General features: G+C 36.5%; 1 protein-coding gene across 1 annotated transcript in view; it reads right to left on the bottom strand.

The window, feature by feature from the left end:
* Positions 1 to 1,019: 1,019 nt before the first annotated feature.
* Positions 1,020 to 19,959, bottom strand: part of LOC146145811 (lysine-specific demethylase 5A-like) — a 30,771-nt gene continuing 11,831 nt past the window's right edge. The window contains 20 exon segments of the mRNA XM_083389956.1: positions 1,020 to 1,206; positions 2,286 to 2,520; positions 4,086 to 4,145; positions 4,481 to 4,610; positions 5,649 to 5,794; positions 6,719 to 6,792; positions 7,171 to 7,602; positions 8,323 to 8,462; positions 9,218 to 9,456; positions 10,202 to 10,238; positions 10,240 to 10,330; positions 10,740 to 10,821; positions 12,353 to 12,646; positions 12,805 to 12,999; positions 13,924 to 14,047; positions 14,693 to 14,928; positions 16,039 to 16,191; positions 16,847 to 16,964; positions 17,971 to 18,107; positions 18,741 to 18,879. Of these exon segments, the coding sequence (XP_083246082.1) occupies positions 1,100 to 1,206; positions 2,286 to 2,520; positions 4,086 to 4,145; positions 4,481 to 4,610; positions 5,649 to 5,794; positions 6,719 to 6,792; positions 7,171 to 7,602; positions 8,323 to 8,462; positions 9,218 to 9,456; positions 10,202 to 10,238; positions 10,240 to 10,330; positions 10,740 to 10,821; positions 12,353 to 12,646; positions 12,805 to 12,999; positions 13,924 to 14,047; positions 14,693 to 14,928; positions 16,039 to 16,191; positions 16,847 to 16,964; positions 17,971 to 18,107; positions 18,741 to 18,879 (3,169 nt within the window). The 3' untranslated portion in view covers positions 1,020 to 1,099.

Raw genomic sequence — 19,959 nt, 5'->3', positions numbered from 1 at the left:
GAACGACTGATGGGACTTTTTTGTGTTTCTAAATTACCAACTTGGCCAGAAATAGAATTGTTAGCGTGATGACTTTGCTAAATTGTATTGCATTTTGTGCTATATATTTGAGAACGATTCGGTTCTAATATGCCAGTTTTGATTCGTGGTTATTGCAGTAACATGTTATGATTTGACAATAATATTGTAAGTAGATTTGTGTAATGCCGATATTAATGCTAACTCTTGTTTGTGATAGTTATTAACGCTCATCTTTTACACTTAACCCAATATATACTAAAGAGATACATTTGCTAAGGACAGAATAGAATTTATAATTACCCGGATAGGGACTCACTCAGCGATTTTAGGTTTTGTTACTTATTAAACGAATATAGGATACTACCATAAGTTTCTCAACATAACCAAAAAGCCGTTTTTCGCTCCAAACCGTAGAACCGCTATTGAACAGTTTCTAGAACCTTGTAGCGAAGTGAAATTTGTATTACGCTATCGGAAAAAAAACGAAGAGAACAGCCTTTAAATACACAAAAGAGTGTGGTGCGAGAAAAGATAGTGGAAAATATGTAGAAAGAAGACAAAAACCGAACGCGTCGCGTGGATTTGTAGAAAAAAAAGAGGCGAAACAATTCTAGACACCACAGCCAAGTAACGTGTGGCGAAATTTCAACAAATCGACCTTACGCTGAGAAAAATGTGACAAAAACGAAAGATAAAAAAAAGGTTTAAAGCGATTCCAATTCATGGCTCGATTTGTGCGAATTGACGAACTTGGCCAAACTTACTCAACCCTTCAATTGTTTTTAGGTAAAATGTTTTTTAATTGATAAGTTCGAAACTGCAGATTGTAGACGTTATCAGCCCTGTTGAACTGCACAATGTGTTAGTTATTCTATAAAAAAAGAGTTGTGCGAATAGGGAAGGTTGCGTTAGTATTTGATACCGACAAACATTTTTCCAAAAAATAAAAAAAATTAGAAGAGAACCGCCTTCTTTCCGAAAGGCGCTTTTTCAAAAAAAATAGAAAAAAAAAGTGTTACGAACGGACGAACGAATGTGTATGACACGCATCATCGGCCTTCAAACCGGCGTGACGTCATCATACGGAGGGCGAGGGGGGAGCGGTGTTGATGACGTCAACGTCCATATTGCTGGTGTCGGAGTTTTGGCGGGAAATGTCGCGGTCGCGTTTGGTCGGTTTTGAAGCTTGGGGAGCGGCCTGAATGTTCCTGCAAAGCAAAAAGAAAACTCGGATATTTTTTGGAAATGATTCGCCTTAGACTTGGCAAAACCAAATTATTCTAGGCTGTTAGTTAGACGAATTAAATCGATATACTGATCTTCATATACCATACAATTTGTGAAATGCGCAGGAGTTTAAATTTGTGTTACAATAATTTTCGTCTAAAACACTACTTTTTTTTTATCTTTTTTTTAGGGTTTTTTTTAACTTTTAGGGGGTGTTGTAAAGAACAAGGTGTATGAGAAGAACCCCAAACAATAAATGTACTTTAAAACCCAAAAAAACCCTTATTTTTATAGCTGAAAGTCTACTTTGGGCCCACTCTGTACGTAAACATACGTTGCCATGCATTATACTACGAGCGCAACTTAAATAGGCCGCCAAAACGTTCGAGAAATAATATAATTACCAGCAGAGCTTTTTGTTGATTAATATATATAAACGATTTACGGTAGATGAATGGACTAACGGACGGAAACAGCACCTACCGACAAGCTTTGCAATAACTAGCTGGCCAACACGTTTAATATAATTACCAGAGGAGCTGTTTGTTGATTAATACATCATTTACAAACGATTATGGTAGTTGGACTAACGGACGGATTGCACTAAATAGTGTCTGAAACGTTGGAGAAATAAAATAATTACTAGCCGAGCTGTTTGTTGATTAATATACAACAGCCTTTCTTAACCTGGGGTAATTTTCCTAGTTTTAGGGGGCTGAGCTATGAATCAAAATATCCACGTCAGTTGGCCGGACAGAAAAATTGTGCCAGCTGCAGGTATTGATGGCCTGCTTTCCTAGTTCGTATCAACTCCTAATTCTAAGCTAGCCTAGAAGCCTATGGATTCTTTATCGTCTAGTGTCGGCAACGTTATGCTTCGCTAATTGATACTTTTTATCTCTTAGTTATTTTATTGATAGGTCATGTATTATATATTGGGGGTAAATCTGAAATTCGTCTTTGCTAAAAGGGTAAAAACTAAAAAAAAAGGTTTAAGAACCCCTGATATATAATACACGATTTATGATAGTTAAGACTGAATACCTACCGACAAGCTTCACACACGTAATCGCTGTTCCGCGCCTCAGCTGCTGTGATTTGAACACACACACAGTGGAACCATTCCTCACAGCCGCCGTCGCACTGAACCCAGTTCACCTCCTCACCGAGAGGCTGCAGGCACCTCTGGCGCCCTCCAGTGCCGATTTCAACCGAGCAGAAGGCGTATTCGTCGTCGTCTTTTGAACCAGCCATCGCTGCGGCGACTATGGCCTGAAAGGGAAGAATATGAATGCGTTAAGTCTGTTTTCATTTTGTCTAATTGTTTATTTTCGATTACACACATTGATTTTTTTCAAGCTGAAAAGATGGTACATTATATCCGTAACCATACTTATTGGTTACAAGTTAACTGCCACGATTGATTTTATAATTATTGGCCTCAAATGGTCTGAACATATACAAGGACATGTGAATTGTATTAGGATTCCACAGAATGGTTGAATCTTCCTTTTTGTTAACAACGCAAAATACAGGTATATGTCACAAGTTATCGTGCTTATTGCAGCCCTAATTCATTTTCATCGCCGGAAAAACGGCAAAGTCCTTTTCCAGTTAAATTAAATTGGTTTGTAAACTGGACAACGACAAATATTTGGGTTATGGCATCCTAAAGAAAATAAATAGAATAATGTAATTTTATTTTTGATCTCTTGCACTTAAAAGCAAACAAACACAGTTGCATAGAAATTAAAGACGATACCAATTAATACACTGTTGCTGCGAGCGCCAGGCATTGTATTAACTGTAAGATTGATTTGACAGCAAATTTTAATTGTTGAATGTACCGACGTTTTGATAACCTATACACGAAATCATCATCAGAGCAAAGTTTGTTGAAACGTCGGTACATTCAATAGAAAAAAAGCTTGAGAAACAATCCTACAGTTGATACCACAAAGTTAAAAATCCAATCCTTATGGAATTTAGAACATATTCTGATCTTTAGGATTGGTACGCGTCACCGCTACTTTTTATATCATGGTTTCTGATCTACTTTGTAGCAAAAAAACGATTTTGCGTAAAAAATTTAAATTAAACAGAATTTAGGAGTTCTACAAACCCCTACACTGCAGCAAATTCGGCATCAAATTTGTAGCATTTTGAACGTATTGGTCGTATTTTAACTTTCGTTTTAGGAGGATCGAGTGTTGTTTAGTCAACTTGTTTTTTTAGTGTCTTAAACGATCTTTACCGCTAGGTATGTAAATGGACAAACCTTAACAAAATAAGGGTTGTAGAAGTGTGCAACTCGTTGTATAAGTGTGCAACTCGTTGTATAAGTGTGCAACTCGTTGTATAAGTGTGCAACTCGTTGTATAAGTGTGCAACTCGTTGTATAAGTGTGCAACTCGTTGTATAAGTGTGCAACTCGTTGTATAAGTGTGCAACTCGTTGTATAAGTGTGCAACTCGTTGTATAAGTGTGCAACTCGTTGTATAAGTGTGCAACTCGTTGTATAAGTGTGCAACTCGTTGTATAAGTGTGCAACTCGTTGTATAAGTGTGCAACTTTGTTGTATAAGTGTGCAACTTTGTTGTGTGAGGCCCTTTTTTAATGCCGACCCTTATAATGAACGTTAATGGCAACAACTTTGCTGTGATAGGGATTGCAACAAGCTCAATTTTTTAAAAGTCGTTTTTATTATTAACAAATAAAAATTAATTTCCTTCCAAGGCGAAAAATGTTTTTCGAACATATTGAGGTTTACCCAAAACCTAATAAACAAGAATTTTGGGGGGGTAAAAATGTAAAACAAACATGAATCGTCTTCACACCTGTTTCTCTTTCTTTCTTCGCTTCTTTTCGGTCTTGTCTTTTTTTGCCGCTTCCTCAAACTATCAAAGCAAAAAGCAAAGGTTGTTAGCACGAAGCATGATCCCTAGTGTAATAACGACCACTGGACTTTTAGCAAATAAGAGTTACTAGAAACTTTCAAAATGATACCTGCCGAGTCATTAACGGAAATAATCGACTCGGCTGATATTCAAGTGATTAATTTTAAAACAATTTAGTTTCAGTTAAACTGGGTTATTTACGTTTTTGTTTTGTTAGGATAATGATTAGGGCTTGACTTGACTTAATATGACTTTATATTGGCTTGAATTGTTTTGCAAATTACTTGAAATATACTGGAAATTGACTTCTACAACATTGCCGATTAGTGATTTACCGATCGCTGTTTTTTCCTGCGCTTATCCGCAGCACCAGGATCTTCCCTTTTTCGTCTCTTTTTGTCGCCTTCTTCGTCAAGCGACGAGTCGAATATTTTCTTCTCTTCTTTCTCGAGAAGGTCGATGAAGCTAAAATAAATGTTTGAATTTACTTGTCAGTATATAAGATGGCTAACGCACTCTCGTTTTAATTATTAACCCTGATGAGGTCAGCTGGTATCTGCTGCCGAAACATCGGTTTATACTTCGTTCACACCAGAAAAGCGATTTCTATCTATTGATATGTTGCCTTGTGGAGCTAACTCAATTTTTAAATGTTTGAATAGTTCGGTTGTCCCTAATATTATATTTTTACAGCCTGATGGTGCTAAAAGGTATTCAAGTTAACAAAGGAAGCTTATATAACAATTAATAATATATTTACTAAGTTTTCACAAATACCTCAGTGTGTTAATAGATTTCAATGAGTTCAACATAAAGTGTCATATATATCGTATATATACAGTTAATACGACTACTTTGGATGGTTTTCAAGCAGGGTTTTGCTTTCTTTAAGCTTGATACCCAGAAAAAATAATAAGCACATAAGGTTCAAAGTGTTGTGTTTAATACGTGGTGTTAACAATGCCCCTCTATAATACTGTATTTAAACCGGCTAAATCTTTATTGGCATTAAAATAATGTTTTTGCGCAGCGTTCATAAGGTTTTTAAAACATCACATAATGGTTGAGTTAGGGTTACGATTAGCGTTTGACTCCGGATGGTATCAGGGTAAGTTATATTAAATAAAATTAACCCAGTTTTGCATTTTATATAAGACTGTGCAGAAGTAAGTATCATTTTGAACGTTTCAAATAACTCTTTATTCATAATCAACAACCTGATGTTGAAAATGAATAAAGATTTATTAGAAACGTATAAAATGATACTTACTTCTTTATGGGCTTTGATATTCTTCTTACATCCTACTACAACCTACAACCATTAAGATCCAAAATTAGGACTGTCTTTATCAACACATGTTTGACGTAATTAGCGAAACAGCAGCTATACGACAAAAAATATTTCACCCGAAACCAACCACATTTGTCGTGTCAGCTTATGTGTGCAATATAATACTAGGTACAAAAAAATGCTGCAGTAGAAAAATTGCCAATCAAGCTTACTTTTCGTCCCTTATAGGCTGAGCGGCTTGCAGTATTTTCCAGATGGTTTGCGTTTCTGTAAGCGTCACTTCAAGGAGATCTCCCTCCAACATCAGCGCTTCAAGCGACCGTTTGGTGTCAGGGGAGAGCATAGCGGGTCCGGGAGACTTTAAAGAAGGAATAAAGGAATTACTTACGACTGTACAACTTCGAAGTTTTTAAATAAACATTAGAGCACTGGTTCTTAACCAGGGTTCGATCGAACCCTTGGGGTTTGACGCAACTGTTTTAAGGGTTTGGCGAGAACGTCCTCAAACGCTGTTATAAACCATCAACGCTGTTATGGTTTGAAATTCGAATCTCTTTTATGTGCCAAGGTGTCATGTAACGCTACAATATGACCAGTTTCAGCTGCTAGGAGGAAGAAAAGAATACTGAGCGAAAATTTGGGGTTCGACGAACGCTTGCAGAATAACATAAGGGTTCGACAGGTTGCCAAAGGTTAAGAACCACTGCATTAGAGCCATCGTGGCCAAAGGCGTTTATTTGGAATTAAAGACTCGGGTAAATGTGTTTTCTGCTGCGATGCATTAGAAACTGTTAGCGCACATGTTTTACTTTGTAGCAAAGTAGTAACTTTCTAGGAAGAGGTAACTGCATATTTGAATGACTCCCTACTAAATCGTCGCTTTCTGACAAGTTTGTTTATGTCGCCTGTCTTGTTTTTTTTTTCTTTCGCACTCGTTTTGTTGTGTCCTTACAAAAAAAATCTAGCGATAGTCTAACATATAAGCAGATGGTAAACTCATGTTTAAATTTCTTTTTTTTTCGGGCCTGGGTTTGGACCACACTGTACTATTTGACTGTAAGTTATAAAATTTTGAAGTAACAAAACGCAGTACAAAAACACAACAACATAGCATTTACATTCATAGCTAAAGATTTCTTATTGGCCTAAAAAAATACAGAAACACATTACATACTGAAGAAGACAACTAAACTGTTTTCACGTGCCGCGTATTTAAGACCCTTCGGCTAAACTGTCGGAAAACAGCGATGTAAAAATACGTGCAATAAGCAAAAACACTCACAGCATTTTCTTTGTTGTCGAGAAGTGTGTGCTCCTGTAATGATGTTTGTTGAACGAGAGGTACTGAGGATTTCTCTGGCAAACGAATACACCAAATATTAGCATACTATAACTCTGTAATCGGCGAAATAAATTATATCAAATCAAAGACATGTTTATAAAAACATTTGGTATCTGCATACAATGAAGACCGCAGGCAAAGTATATCACAATAAAAATAGTAATTTTGATTAGTTTGAGGTATTGGCTTGGTCGCTGTATGAATTCTTGGTTTTAAAAGGAGAATGATAAAACAATTTTAAAAGATTCTGTTCATATTTTGCGGCTAACTATTTTTTGTTAGTTGCTAGGCTAAACGTTAGTGTAGACCACTGGCTAACCAGCTTTTATGGCTTGCGGCACCCCCAAGAAATAATAAACATATTTACCGTAAATTTGCTCTAAATTACTCACCGAATTGGCTTTCTTTGGTTGCGTTTTTATCGGGTGTTGCCTTCATGTCCAGAATCTCCCTGCATTCCAACTCGGGCGTTACAGGTCGATCCTTACCGCCCTCAGGCGGATCCTTAAAGCTCTCACACAGCGCACGTGGTGGCGCTACAGAGTTCGCAGGCCTCAAGGCTTCATTACAGGGACTCGAAACTTTAGGCTTAGTTGGATAACCAGCGATCATTGCCAAGGCCTCGGCAGCTTCCATTACGTCTTCGGTTGAACGAGTGTCGCTCGCTTCTGATTGGCTGCTGAAGCGGCGTTCCGCTTGGCTGGCGGCGGTGAGAAGGCGGTCGACTCCCTCGGTCGAGGTGCGTTCTTGGTGAAGTCGCTCCATCGAGTTCTGGATCACTGCGTCGATTGCGTCATCGATCGAGTTACGAGCTTCGCTGCGACCTGCGGGTTTTATTGGAGGTTTGGAGTAGTGGTAAGAATATTAAAGCTTTTACAGAAGTACGGGGCATTTTGAAGGTTTCGAATAACTCTTTATTCAATTTCAACATTATGAATAACTTCACACTTGTACGTTTTATGTTATCGTGGCTTACGTGAGTTACGTTCCCCTTTATTTTTACATTGATCGACCTAATCAACTAGCGCTATGGAAGAGGTTTATAATTTGTATTATGGCCTGATCAAAGCAGGTAAATCTGGGCCATGTTTTCGTTTTCCTCCCGCAGTTTCGTTTTCCTCCCGCAATTTTAGTGATACTCTGCGCAGTACCTATCCAAATAAATGTAACCATATGAACCACTGCAGTCGGCGACAAAACCAAACCAAACAGCGACGCAATTTACAGTCGCGACCCGTACGTTACGAAACATTACGTTAAAAATGAAAATGGAAATGGTAAAACAAATAAAATGTGAGTTTAGAAAGCTAAAAAGGACTACTCCCTTTCTTTCAAATCCTTATTTAACTTGAAACAAATTTAGATTAAATAAATCAATTAAAACAAACATGCTGTTGTTTACCGCATATAACCATCTAAAATTAGTCGGCGATTAAGCGTCTCTGTCGTACAAAATGGGCACAAAACAGGGGTTTAAAAAATAGACTAATATTAAATCAACCACGTGAAACTGTAAACAGACCAAATTGTAATTCGTGTAATACCTTCGATGTGCTCCGGTTCCGTCTTTCGCTTTTTCTCGCTTTCTATTCGACAGACGGGATTGTCGCCGTTGGCAACCGTTTCGCTTGGTCGCTTTTTTCGCGGCCTTCGCGAGGTTTTCGAGTCTTCTGGTTCGGATTCGCTAGAGCGAAAAATCGAGTTTAATCAATTACAGTTTGACAAAGTTTGATAGAAGGTATAAAATTATTCAACAGCATTTCTACTTTGACCTAATGAAGCACGAGTTTTTTGCAAAAGCTTGTCAAGATTTCAAACCAATTTGTCTTTATAAAGTGCAACCTGATTACCCAATTTAGGGTTAGACAAATACGACCGACCAGACCCCGTACAAAGATTATTATTATTCAACAGTTAATGCCGTTAATTTGGCCACAACTATATTTTACGGCAAATAATCATTGATTGTCTAATATAAAAGGTAAGGGTTTTTCTGGTAAAGGGTAATTTTAATTAATAGTGAAATGATTTTGTTAAATATTAACTGATTTTTGGTGGTTTATCACAAAACGGCACTTTTTATTATAAGGCAAAATAACTAAATGAATAATTTTTTAACAAAAAAAACATTTTTTATCTTTAAATTTTAGTTAAAATTCTCCAAGAGTCCTACTCTAATAATCCAAGAGTCCTACTCTAATAAAAAGGCAGCACTTATATTTTTATCATATTTGAAACATCAACTGAAATGTTTTCCATAATCGCTTGAAAAGCCATCAAGGTATTAAAACCTACAATATAAAATACGCAATTTCGCCAAATAAATGGCATCAGCCGCATCACCAATACATTTTAGAACTTTAATCGTCGGCATTATGTTATCTATTAAACGGCAAGATTCTGCAGTGGAAAAACATATTAGTTTTCCATAATTCTTACCCAGTGATCTTAATTGCGTGCTGCAGTGCCAGTTGGCATTCCGCCGACGATATCACCTTGCGGGCGCGATCCTGCCACGCCATGGCCCGCTCGGTGGCGCACTGGAGCGCCTCCCCCTCGCGGATTCGAACCGGCAACCTTTGGAGTTGAAGCAGCAGGGTTAGGATGGTAGAGAGGTGCGGGCGACGCGAGCGGTGGCATAAGGGACACAGGAACTTGAGCTCGTAGAGTTGTTGCACCTGTAACGGTTTAGTGAGTTTTAATGATTTAACTTAGGAGTTAATTATAGGAAAATTTATAGGATTTATGAGTTTTATAAACAGGGCTGTGTGAATTGAAAAAGGCTTAATACAAAAACGACACGAAAAAGTGTAATTCTGGTAAAAATTTCAGCAAGAAACGTAAAATAAAAAAAGGGTTACCAAGTTTTAAATAAGGATTGTAAATTGAAATAAAGTTGTTTAACCTGGAAAGATTAAGTGAGTTTTTAAATAAGGTTTGTTAAATAGAAAAGGCTTCATGACAAAAATGCTCCTAAACATGGTAATTCTTTTAAAAATTTCAGCAAGAAACGTAATGCGAAAAGAAGGATTTCCGAGTTTTAAATAAGGTTAGTAAATTGGAATAGAGTTGTTGCACCTAGAAAGGTTTAGTGAGTCTTTTAAACAAGGTTAAGTAAACTGAAAGAAGCTTCATGACAAAAAGAAACGAATAAAGTATAATTTCTGTTAAAAACCAAAATAGCGCAACTTTGCAAAAAGTATAGTGCGTTTCTTAATTTATTAAGTATTTTAAACGTATATACGCAGCCAAAATAAGCAAAAACATTTATAAATAAAGTTTTGTTGAAATTTCAGCAGGTAAACGCAAAAGTAGGGCAATAGGCATTTTTCCGAAACGATTACTCTTTTGTGTTAATATACTATTTAGGTAAGATAGGGGTACCGAAGTAAGCCATTGTGAAATTAATAAACCCACCTATACGACTTTACTATCGGTCAAATGGCTTCCGTTAAATGACAGTTACCTTTGATTTGTTGTTGCTGAGTTTAGGGAGCGGTACACAGCCGGAATGGAACCAGTCATGGCACACTTCACACTGCAACATGAAACCTAAAACACACAAAACCAGGCTCGTTACTTATGGGGCTTCTGGAATTAGTGTCTTGTACTGTTAGAAGTGTTTTTTATCATTTTCAACTTTTATTCAATACAGGATTTCAACACATGAAATACTATTTAAACGAAATTTTTAGGATTTAAAAGGAGCTAAAATTGGATCACTTGACGTATTTTAACATAAAATTTGAAAACAAAACAGGAGAAAATGTAAGCCACGTCTTTAACACACGACTTCAGTTGTACATAAAATAAACTTTTCAATTTTTTTTTCAAATACGTAAGTTAGTTTAAAGACAATCAAAAAAATTTCAAGTTGATACGCTATCAACGAAATAAGTGGGTAACGAATTATTCAACACAAATTCCAGCGTAAAGTTATGGAAAGGCAGAGCACGCTTACCACTTGAAGGCTTTTTGCAAATGCAGTAGTGAACTTGATCCAAAGCAGGGTCTTCGTCACCAGCCGGTGAGGACGGTTGAGACTGGAATGAACGTAATTAGATTAAATTAACTTAAACCATTGGTTTAATATTTTTAAATGTTTTTGACGCTGTACGATCAGCATATGCTGCAGTAGCCTGTATTGTTTCTGGATGTAAAACCATTGAGCGGCGATTCAAACTGCAAGTGACGTAATTAGATTAAATTAACTTAAACCATTTGGTTAATATTTTTAAATGTTTTTGACGCTGTACGATCAGCATATGCTGCAGTAGCCTGTATTGTTTCTGGATGTAATACCAGTTGAGCGGCGGTTCAAACTGCAAGTGACGTAATTAGATTAAATTAAATTGAATCGTAGTTACAGAATGTCTTCGGAGAGGCTCAGTCAGCCTGATTAAGATTGTAGCAAAGCAAAACAAATTAGTCTGAGTTCAGGTTCGATCTTACTTGCACTACAATCTTGATCAGGCTGATTGATTTCGGTAATCCTCTCCAAAGACATCTTGCATACTATTTATTGGTGTTTTTAAGCCAGTAAGGGTCCCCAGAAAGGCTTGGTCACATAATACACATTGTGTTATGTATATGTGTATGTTTCAGTTGTTGAACGGTAAGGTTAACATTTTAACAGGTTTTCGCCGCTATGTGATAACTATACGCTATACAGTAACTTGTATTGTTCCCGAATGTGATAACAGTATTTTTTACCAACTATTAGCTTAACACAAGTTTCAAGTTGGTTGAAAATTAAAGCTTAGATTGGAGTTTTTCAGGATCGTTTTTAAACGCAAGACAGGCTCAAGTTCTTGCTAATTATGTGTGTTCCGATTCAATAACTTTTTGCATCACTTCCCACGGACGCTTATTTGATTTCATTTTTTTTCATGTATGCACCGCTGTTTCGAAATAAATTGAAATCTATCTAAAATTTATATTGCTACACTGTAAAAGGCGACTTGTATAGGTCATCAAAATATATAGGGCTTTAGGAGTTGTGTTACATATATGTCCCACGGTCTGGCAAACCACTTGTTTAGCTAAACCCACAAACTCGTTTAAATCAAAGAATCAGAATTTTCTTTTCAATAACAAAATCTGCCTGAATCCAAATGGTAAAAAACATACGATTCTGGTTGTACATCAATAATAACTATTAAAGTACAGAACTTATTAAACCGATAATCATTTTGTTTGGATGTTGTATGACAAATATATTTCGCTCCTCAAAGCATTATCAGTATCTTAATTCGAAAATTACAACATTAGGGTGTATCTTTATAGCATCCAAAACCATCGGCGGCAGGTTTTAGCCAGTCTGCTCCGCTGACGCGCATATTAAAAGTAAAAATTCATGCATTCGAATTAAGGAACTGACGATGCCACTTGGCGAAATATATTTTCCTTCTAATAAAACGTCTGTTTTTACACATGTTTTTAACTATGAGTTTTACTTGTTAATTTGAAAGAATGCCATTCATTATTTGTCATATAACATGATTTTCGGTTTACTAAGCTCTGTACAGTTTAATCTTTAAATCAAAGAAGGCAGAAAACAGAGCTGCGCCTCACATTGCACTTGACATGATTGACAGGTGAGGAGTTGGTGTGTGCGGGCAGCGGCAGACTGGTGCCTTTCGACTCATTTTCCTCACGGACTCGCAGCACCATCTCAATTTCGCGCATTTCTGCCTCCCGGAAGGTGGACACGACCTTGATCGGATCTGGAGGATCGTTAAGGTTGATGTTGTCAAGCCGGGCGTTCTTCTCCAATGCGGTTTGCTCGTCGGCGGAAGAGTCCTTAAGCTTTTTCCTTCTCGTCTTGAGACTAGCAGAGGAGAGAGGCTCCGTGCGCGGAAGTAGCACCTGGAGGAATGAAAACAGTAGAGTGGTAAGCAACACAGTCCCATCAAGTCATTTTAAAAGTCATTTTACAGCCAGTCATTTTTTAAATTACTTGAGATAAGTATAGTCGTTAGCACTTGGAGAACGAAAATGGTATTGGATGATTGCTGGCCTTTCACCTGTAGCAGCGAGTAGATGCTATTTTTCTTCAGGAAGGTCTTGGCGGTTCGTTCCTTCCATGCTTTTGCGCTCTCCACTTGACTTTCAAGAACCGAGACCTGCTCAAGTTGGATGCATAGCGGTCGCGCTTGCATCGTGAGCATCTCGAGAACTTCAAGGTACGGGTAGAAGTCCTGATTCTGCACCTTTTTCACCTTCGAGAAAAAAAGGATCGGTTATCGGTCGACTGACAACTTTAAATCGTAATTTGTAAATAAGGCTTCGTTGGCGGTGGGTGTTTTTAATAAAGCCTGACTTTGGACATCTTTATTTATTTTATCCTTAGAGAAAAAGCGATTCGGTCGACCATTGCTGACAACTTTAAATCGTAATGTGTGAATAAGGTTTGTTGGGGGTTGTTTTTAATAAAGCCTGGTTTTAAACATTTTTTTACTTTTTTTCACCTTAAAAAAAAGACAAAAAAAAGGTTCGGTTATCGGTCGCTGACAACTTTAAATCGTGATGTGTAAATAGAGTTTTGTTGGAGGTGTTTTAATAAAGCCTGGTTTTGTACATTTTTGTTATCCATCGGTAAAAAATGATACGGTCGACCATTGCTGAGTACTTTAAAATCGTAATGTGTAAAAAAGGTTTTAATGGGGGCGGGTGTTTGTTTTAATAAAGCCTGGTTTTGTCTATTTTTTTATCTTCGAAAAAAAAAACGATTCGGTCGACCATTGCTGACAACTTAAAAATAATATAATTATTATGAATTATATTGTGTAAATAGTTTTTTGTTTTTGTTTTTTTTGGATGTGCGTAAAGGTCCTGGTGGAAAAAACAAGCCCCAAATATTAACTTGGCAAGCGTATAATTTTCTGCAACGCATTAACTTAACGGAAACCTCTAAGTGAGTTATTTGAGCTACACATTATATTTGCAATTCGTAGCTATAGATTGTTACAAATGCACTGTTTAGTTGGTCGCCGATTAAAACGTTTTATGCAACAGTTTAACTCGTGGTAATCGCGCTAGGAAATTCAAGCTTAGAACTACATTAAAACAAGCAAAGGTTCCCGGCCACATGGTTGACTTCGGCAAAAGATTTAAAAAATTTGCCAGTAAAGCCAGTTTCCTACCTTATCCAGCCAAAGGTGTGCCTTCTTTACAACGTCTCCCAGCTTAATGCATTGCGGAAGGGCGACAGGGATTTGGTCAGCCTTCTCTGTCACAAGCGTCGCAGTGTTTAAAGACACTGGTTGCCTGGAAAAGATTTTTATATATAACTCGGATTGTCGCACATTTTTATCAAATAAATTTACCGATATTTTTTCAAATCTTTTAGAAAAGACCTAAATTTGGTTCATTTAACCTGATTTGGATATAATTCGAATATAAAACAGTATAAGCACAATAGTTAACACAATAAAAATGAGCACATAAAAAATTAAGACTCTTTGAACAATATAGGGTTTTATAACAACTTTCATTTTGTAAATTAATTTAAAGACAAGAAAAACTTCATCAATTCATCACTTAAATTAACACTTTTGACAAAAACAGGCGATGCCAGACCCCCAAAATAACGCAGGTGAAAGACAGAGAAAAAACTCACATTCTAAGTCAACCATTATATGCTATAAGAAATAAACTTATTGAAAATAAGATAATCAACCGAAAGAGGGTCAATTTTACAAACATAAACATTATAATAAAAAAAATTATAAAAAAATAGACTAAGAACGATATCATTGCAAAAATCAGCTCGGCACATTTTAAAATTAAAATAAAAATAAATTACGGGCGAAAAGGTGCCACCATTTACACCAAACCTTTGTTGGGCAACATCATCCAAGTACAGGTTCATGCAAAATTCAAGAAAAAAGTTCAAAAAACGTAAATTCTCACTTGTTGAGCAAGCACATCTTTGCTTTTTCCTCCCAACCTTCGGCCAGAGTTAGCAGTTCCTGTAGTTCGGCCATGGCTCGCTCCACAGACCTCCTGGGAGCTACCGACACCCCGGAGTCGATCAGCTTTCGAAGCTGCTCCAAGGTCACTGCACTCCGTGGGTGGTCGTCGTCGTCTTCTTCGTCCAAGAGAAGTCGCTGACGCACGTTCTCCAACCACTTGGCTTGCTGTAAGGCCTAGGGAAAACACAGTGGTTAAGGATCTTTGGTTCGATTTCAAAAGCCACCATTTTTTGGAGTGGTAAACAAGGGAAACCAATTGAAGCCAATAGTGTATATGTTTTATGGAAAGCTCATTGAGTTAAAGAAGTTAAAAAAAAATCCCTTTTTAAGAATGACCGACATACAGTTAAACTCTTCTAACGAACTACTTAAACAAAGTCGCGATTTGATATCTTATTGACGTCATACAGAGTCATATTTGCTGGTCTGTAGCAGCAAGGCCGATATAAAACGCAGATCTTTTGTTAAGTGGGTAAACGTGGGCAGCGTGGTAAATAATGGGAATAAATTGAACTGACAGTGTGATTAGAACAGTGGTCTTCATCCTGGTATGTTGTACTAAAGTGTATACTGGATCCAATTTAAGGTAAACAACTGAAAAACTACTATATTAAGGCAAACAGATTAGGTCGATATTAGTGCCCCAAGCTGCAAGGCCGAGGCTAGGGTAAACGCAGTGGTTAAGGACCCTTTGTTTTACTGGGTAAATATGGACAGCGTGGTAAATAAGGAAAACGAATTAAAACCAACAGGGTGCACGTTTTACCGAAAGCTCATAAAGTTGAAAGGTTCAAAAAAAAAACTCTTGAATGACCGAGTTGTTCAAGCAGGCCTACAGGGGCTGTGGTTTTGCAATGAGAACAAATTTGGGGAGAAATTTGAAAATAAATTTGCTTAAATTGTAAATATATAGTTCAATAACCGTGTCGTACCAAGCAGCTAAAATATCTCTTAAACTCACCTACAGTTGTAAGAGATGCACAGTCCTATTATGTGGTAAATTATGTATACATTAGTTATTAGTAGTTTTATAAGTTTTTTTTATGTGTAACTCCCTTTCGCACGGTTGGCGTCGTTACGTCACTGTTTGCGGTTTATGTCCATTTTTAAATAAGCTTAATTTGCTAGTTAAGTTTCTTGTTAAAATCAACTAATATAGGACGTAACAGACGTCATGCTGTTAGTTTTAAAAAAAACATCATTTACAACGCTTGTCTTAGCTTCTCGTTTGTTCGGACAAATCAGTTAAAATCTTTTCGAGAAAGTTTAAAATAAAATGTCTACCTGATGCAGAAGAGGAATCTGCGGAAGATCAAGATCGAACTCGGTAGAGTCCTCCAGGAGCTTGGTGATTTCGCTGCTGGAAGGCTCCTCTTTCTCCAAACCTACTTCAACCTCTTTGATGAAGACCTCTATCTTGTCAATGTACTCGGAAACCTGAATTGCATGCAGTTCAGTATCGAATAGAAGCATCGTGCATCTCTGATTACAATCAACGCCTTGTTATCCTTGGTAAAAAATTCACTTCTGCTCAGAAAATGCATAATTTTGCTCTAAAACGTGTTGGGTTTGGTATTAATAAATAGTTCTATTTTATTTTGGTAATATGTGGTTCTGTTTGTTTCCCTGGTCATAATTGTATTTTTTCCTTGAAAATATTTCATCATTTAGTCTTTTTTAATTTTAAATCTAGTGTTAAAATGTTTAAAAACAGAAAAAAGTGTGAATTTTATCAATTGTTCTGGCGTTCATATAGTAATCAAAATGCTAGAGGTTGCTTTGCTTTGTAAATCTGTTTATTGCATTTACAAGTCTAAATGGTATGGCATCTCTGTTTTTTGTGTGAAAATTTAATTGTGAGTCTTGGGAAAACAAAACACCAAAATACAAGTCTTAGTAGCAATTTCAATAAAAATAAAATTTAGAACATTAAAAAAGCGACGCAAGTTCTTAGCAGATCTTCTGCTATCATCGTTTTAGAATAAATTAAGCAAAAATAATTACTGTGTATTACATTAATAACAATTAGGGAAATCCTTTGAAATTTTATGAAATTTGGGGGATGCTTTGTAATAGTAAAAACTGCTCATACCGGGCCCAAATGCTCGACAGCACACGGCAGTGTTTCCAGCTGTTTGTGAAACGCTTGGATTTCGTCCAAGGTCAAAGTGCCTTTGTAGCTGACGGTGGTCGACGTTGGATCCTTCAACCTACACAATATATCGATTCAACAACACGCTTTAAGTGTACAACGATACTCTGATGCTATATCGAAAATTTTAGAGTTTGAAATAAGTTTAAACACACATTAACCAGGTATTAAATATATAAACTGTTGCTACCAGGCATGGTAATATAAATGAAAAAACAGCTCCCCTGGTAATTGTAATGTATTATCAACGTTTCGGCAACCTATGCAAGTCGCCTTCGTCAGGGTGAATGACACTGGACGCTCGTACAAGCTTTAAATATCTTTAAAACAGTACTATTCAGCTGGGTATACGTCTGGTTATACCAAAGTTTGTACCGGTTGAAAACTAGGGCGTACAACAAGGTACACAAGGGTATATAGTTTGGTCAACATTAGTACATGTCACGGTGTATTTTTGTATTTATCCTGACCAATGTTGTACAATATTTAAAGGGTATGAGAAAAGCATGACATTCTGGCCTGTGTGAAATTTCTCAGTTATTTTAGGAGGCATGCTGTATATAAGACCGATAGAATCACTTTATCAAAACACTTATGAATGTTGTTTTTTATGTCTTGTGCATCGCTATTCGCAACGTACAGGGAGTTTTTAAAGGCATTAAAGAGAAAAGGTATAAAGAGTATGCTTCGCAAATCTGTCATATAGCCCACTGCCAACGTTACCACGAACACTTGTGGACCAACTTTTATTCGCAAAAAAAAAATCTTGGATACACTATACACGGATCTGTAATGTAGCTTGATAATAAATTGCAAAGCCAAAAAGGTCCAATAGATCGACATCCTCCTGATTATTAAGACGTTTCGATACGTACTTGAATCATTTTTAGTTAATGTGACTGTGAAGCAATTCAAGCATCACTTTTAAAAGGTGGGACGCAATTTTTATCAGTCTTGAGTTTCGAAACGTCTTAATTATCAAGATGATGTCGATCTACTCGACCTCTTTGGCTTTGCAATTCATTATCAAGAAAAAACTGCTAATCAAATTGCGTAAAACTTACCTTGTACGATGCTTCCTAGTGTTCACAAGTTGCTGGGCGACTCTGGAACACATTTCAGCTTCATGAACCACTGACTTCAATCGATGAAGCAAGTCGTTCTCCGGGAATTTTCCCTTCGCTGATTCATTGAGTAAGCTCTTTAAGGCAAAAAAAACGTACATTAACTTGCTGTTCAAAAATGCATCGATATTGAAGTTAGTGATGTACAGATATGGCTTTATAACTGGAACCCATTTGATATGTTGTGTTAGTTGTGTTACTATGTACTATAATAAATTTTCATTTTGCTAACCCTAACACTTTTTTTCTTTCGTACTGCAAATATGCAATAAAAATGGTTCTGTATGTGATGTCATCACAAGATTTCATTAATTTTAAACAATGTGAGAAATTCTTAGTTCACGGTTCGTACAAAGAAGGATAATGGATTGAAAAATGGAGCAAAAACAATGCAAAAGTCTATAAATTTTATGAAACTTTTCCTGTGATGACCCAGTATAACGTTTTGCTATGCATAGGAGTCAAAGCTATGCACAGGATATTTACTATATAAAATAAACATATAAATCGATAATTTTATGGAATAACAGCTTATTTTTCCCACAGTTAGTTGAACAATTAAGTTCATTAAAGTCATTAAGCTTTTCATTATGTTTCTTTTACAGGATTTTAATTAGTTGTAGAGTTGGCCTGAAATAAATTGATATGCAGAGAATAAGATATATTTTGTTGCATGTAGAGGTTAATTAAGCATATTGAACGTTGGATACCTTTAGTTCAACTAAAGTTGACTTCTCAGTGGTTTCATCGAAAGCAGCAGTGACCTTAGCGCTCCACGAATCAAACGCTTCAGCTCTTTGCTTTAGTTTGTACAGAATGGGTGGCAGTTCGTCAAGACTGTATCTATACCTAACATATCAAAAACATCAATTAAATAAGAGTCTTAAACTGGGGTCCATGAACCCCTTGGGGGTACGTGAACTAGTTTGTGGGGGTCTATGAAGCCTTATTTGAAATATTAGTGTATATTTGAAAGTAATCATTTTTCAAAAGAGAAGTATGAATTAAAAATAAAACGTTTTTGTAATGAGTATATATTTAGACTCTGTTGCGCTTTTTACATTTTTTGAACCGAAAACAGCAGATTTTTGAAGTATTTTTGTATTGTGACATCAATTAATGACGTCATCTCTAAAATTCCTTGCCCACACTGTTTCATGCGAAGAAAAAATATTTTGAGGGGTATGTGGTAAAAAAGGTTTAAGAGTCCTTGACTTTAAATAGAGAATTTAACTAATTAAAATAAATATGCGGATACGTGCAAACATCTCTAGATCAATTATTTTAATTAAAATAAGGACTATTCAGAACAAGAACAGGGTTGGGATTTTGCAATCCCCTGCTTGCCAATGTAAGTAATTCGATCCGGGTGATTATTGATTGACCCTAACTCACCCTAATTGAGAGTGTCTTAAGTAAAAGTTTGTCTTTATCAAACCTACTAGAATCAACTTAATGATCTGCTACAGATTATATTAAAAGTCAAAACCGAAAGCCAATTATTATGTAAATCGTTATACATGCTTGCCAACCTACAAAAACGAATTAAACAAGCGTTATGCACATGAAAAAGAATTTGGTAAGACAGATGTTCGCAACTTCGTAGACGACCTGCCGACATTTTTAGCGAGTGTAATTTCTCGGGCGAGTTCCGATTGGTAGACACAAATTTTAATTGAATAGCAACCGACAAGAATTAGGAAAAATGTAATTTTTTAATGCAAGTGTTGCATGTTTCTTTTAAATCCCATAGTTGAATTACATCTAAACTGGCACCAGCGCAAACTAAAAAATAAGGATGTTAGCTGCTCACAAGAAAAATATAATTAGATAAGTAGGAAATTAACAGACGACCTGACCACATTTTTTAGTGTAATTTGTCGGGCGAGTGCTGATTGGCAGACATTAATTTAATACCAACCGTCAAAA

This window comes from Ascidiella aspersa, chromosome 5 (assembly GCF_963924565.1).
Source record: "Ascidiella aspersa chromosome 5, kaAscAspe10.2, whole genome shotgun sequence".
Classification (NCBI taxonomy): Eukaryota; Metazoa; Chordata; class Ascidiacea; order Phlebobranchia; family Ascidiidae; genus Ascidiella; species Ascidiella aspersa.
Note: the sequence above shows the minus strand (reverse complement) of the source record. Positions and strands in the feature narration are given on the sequence as shown.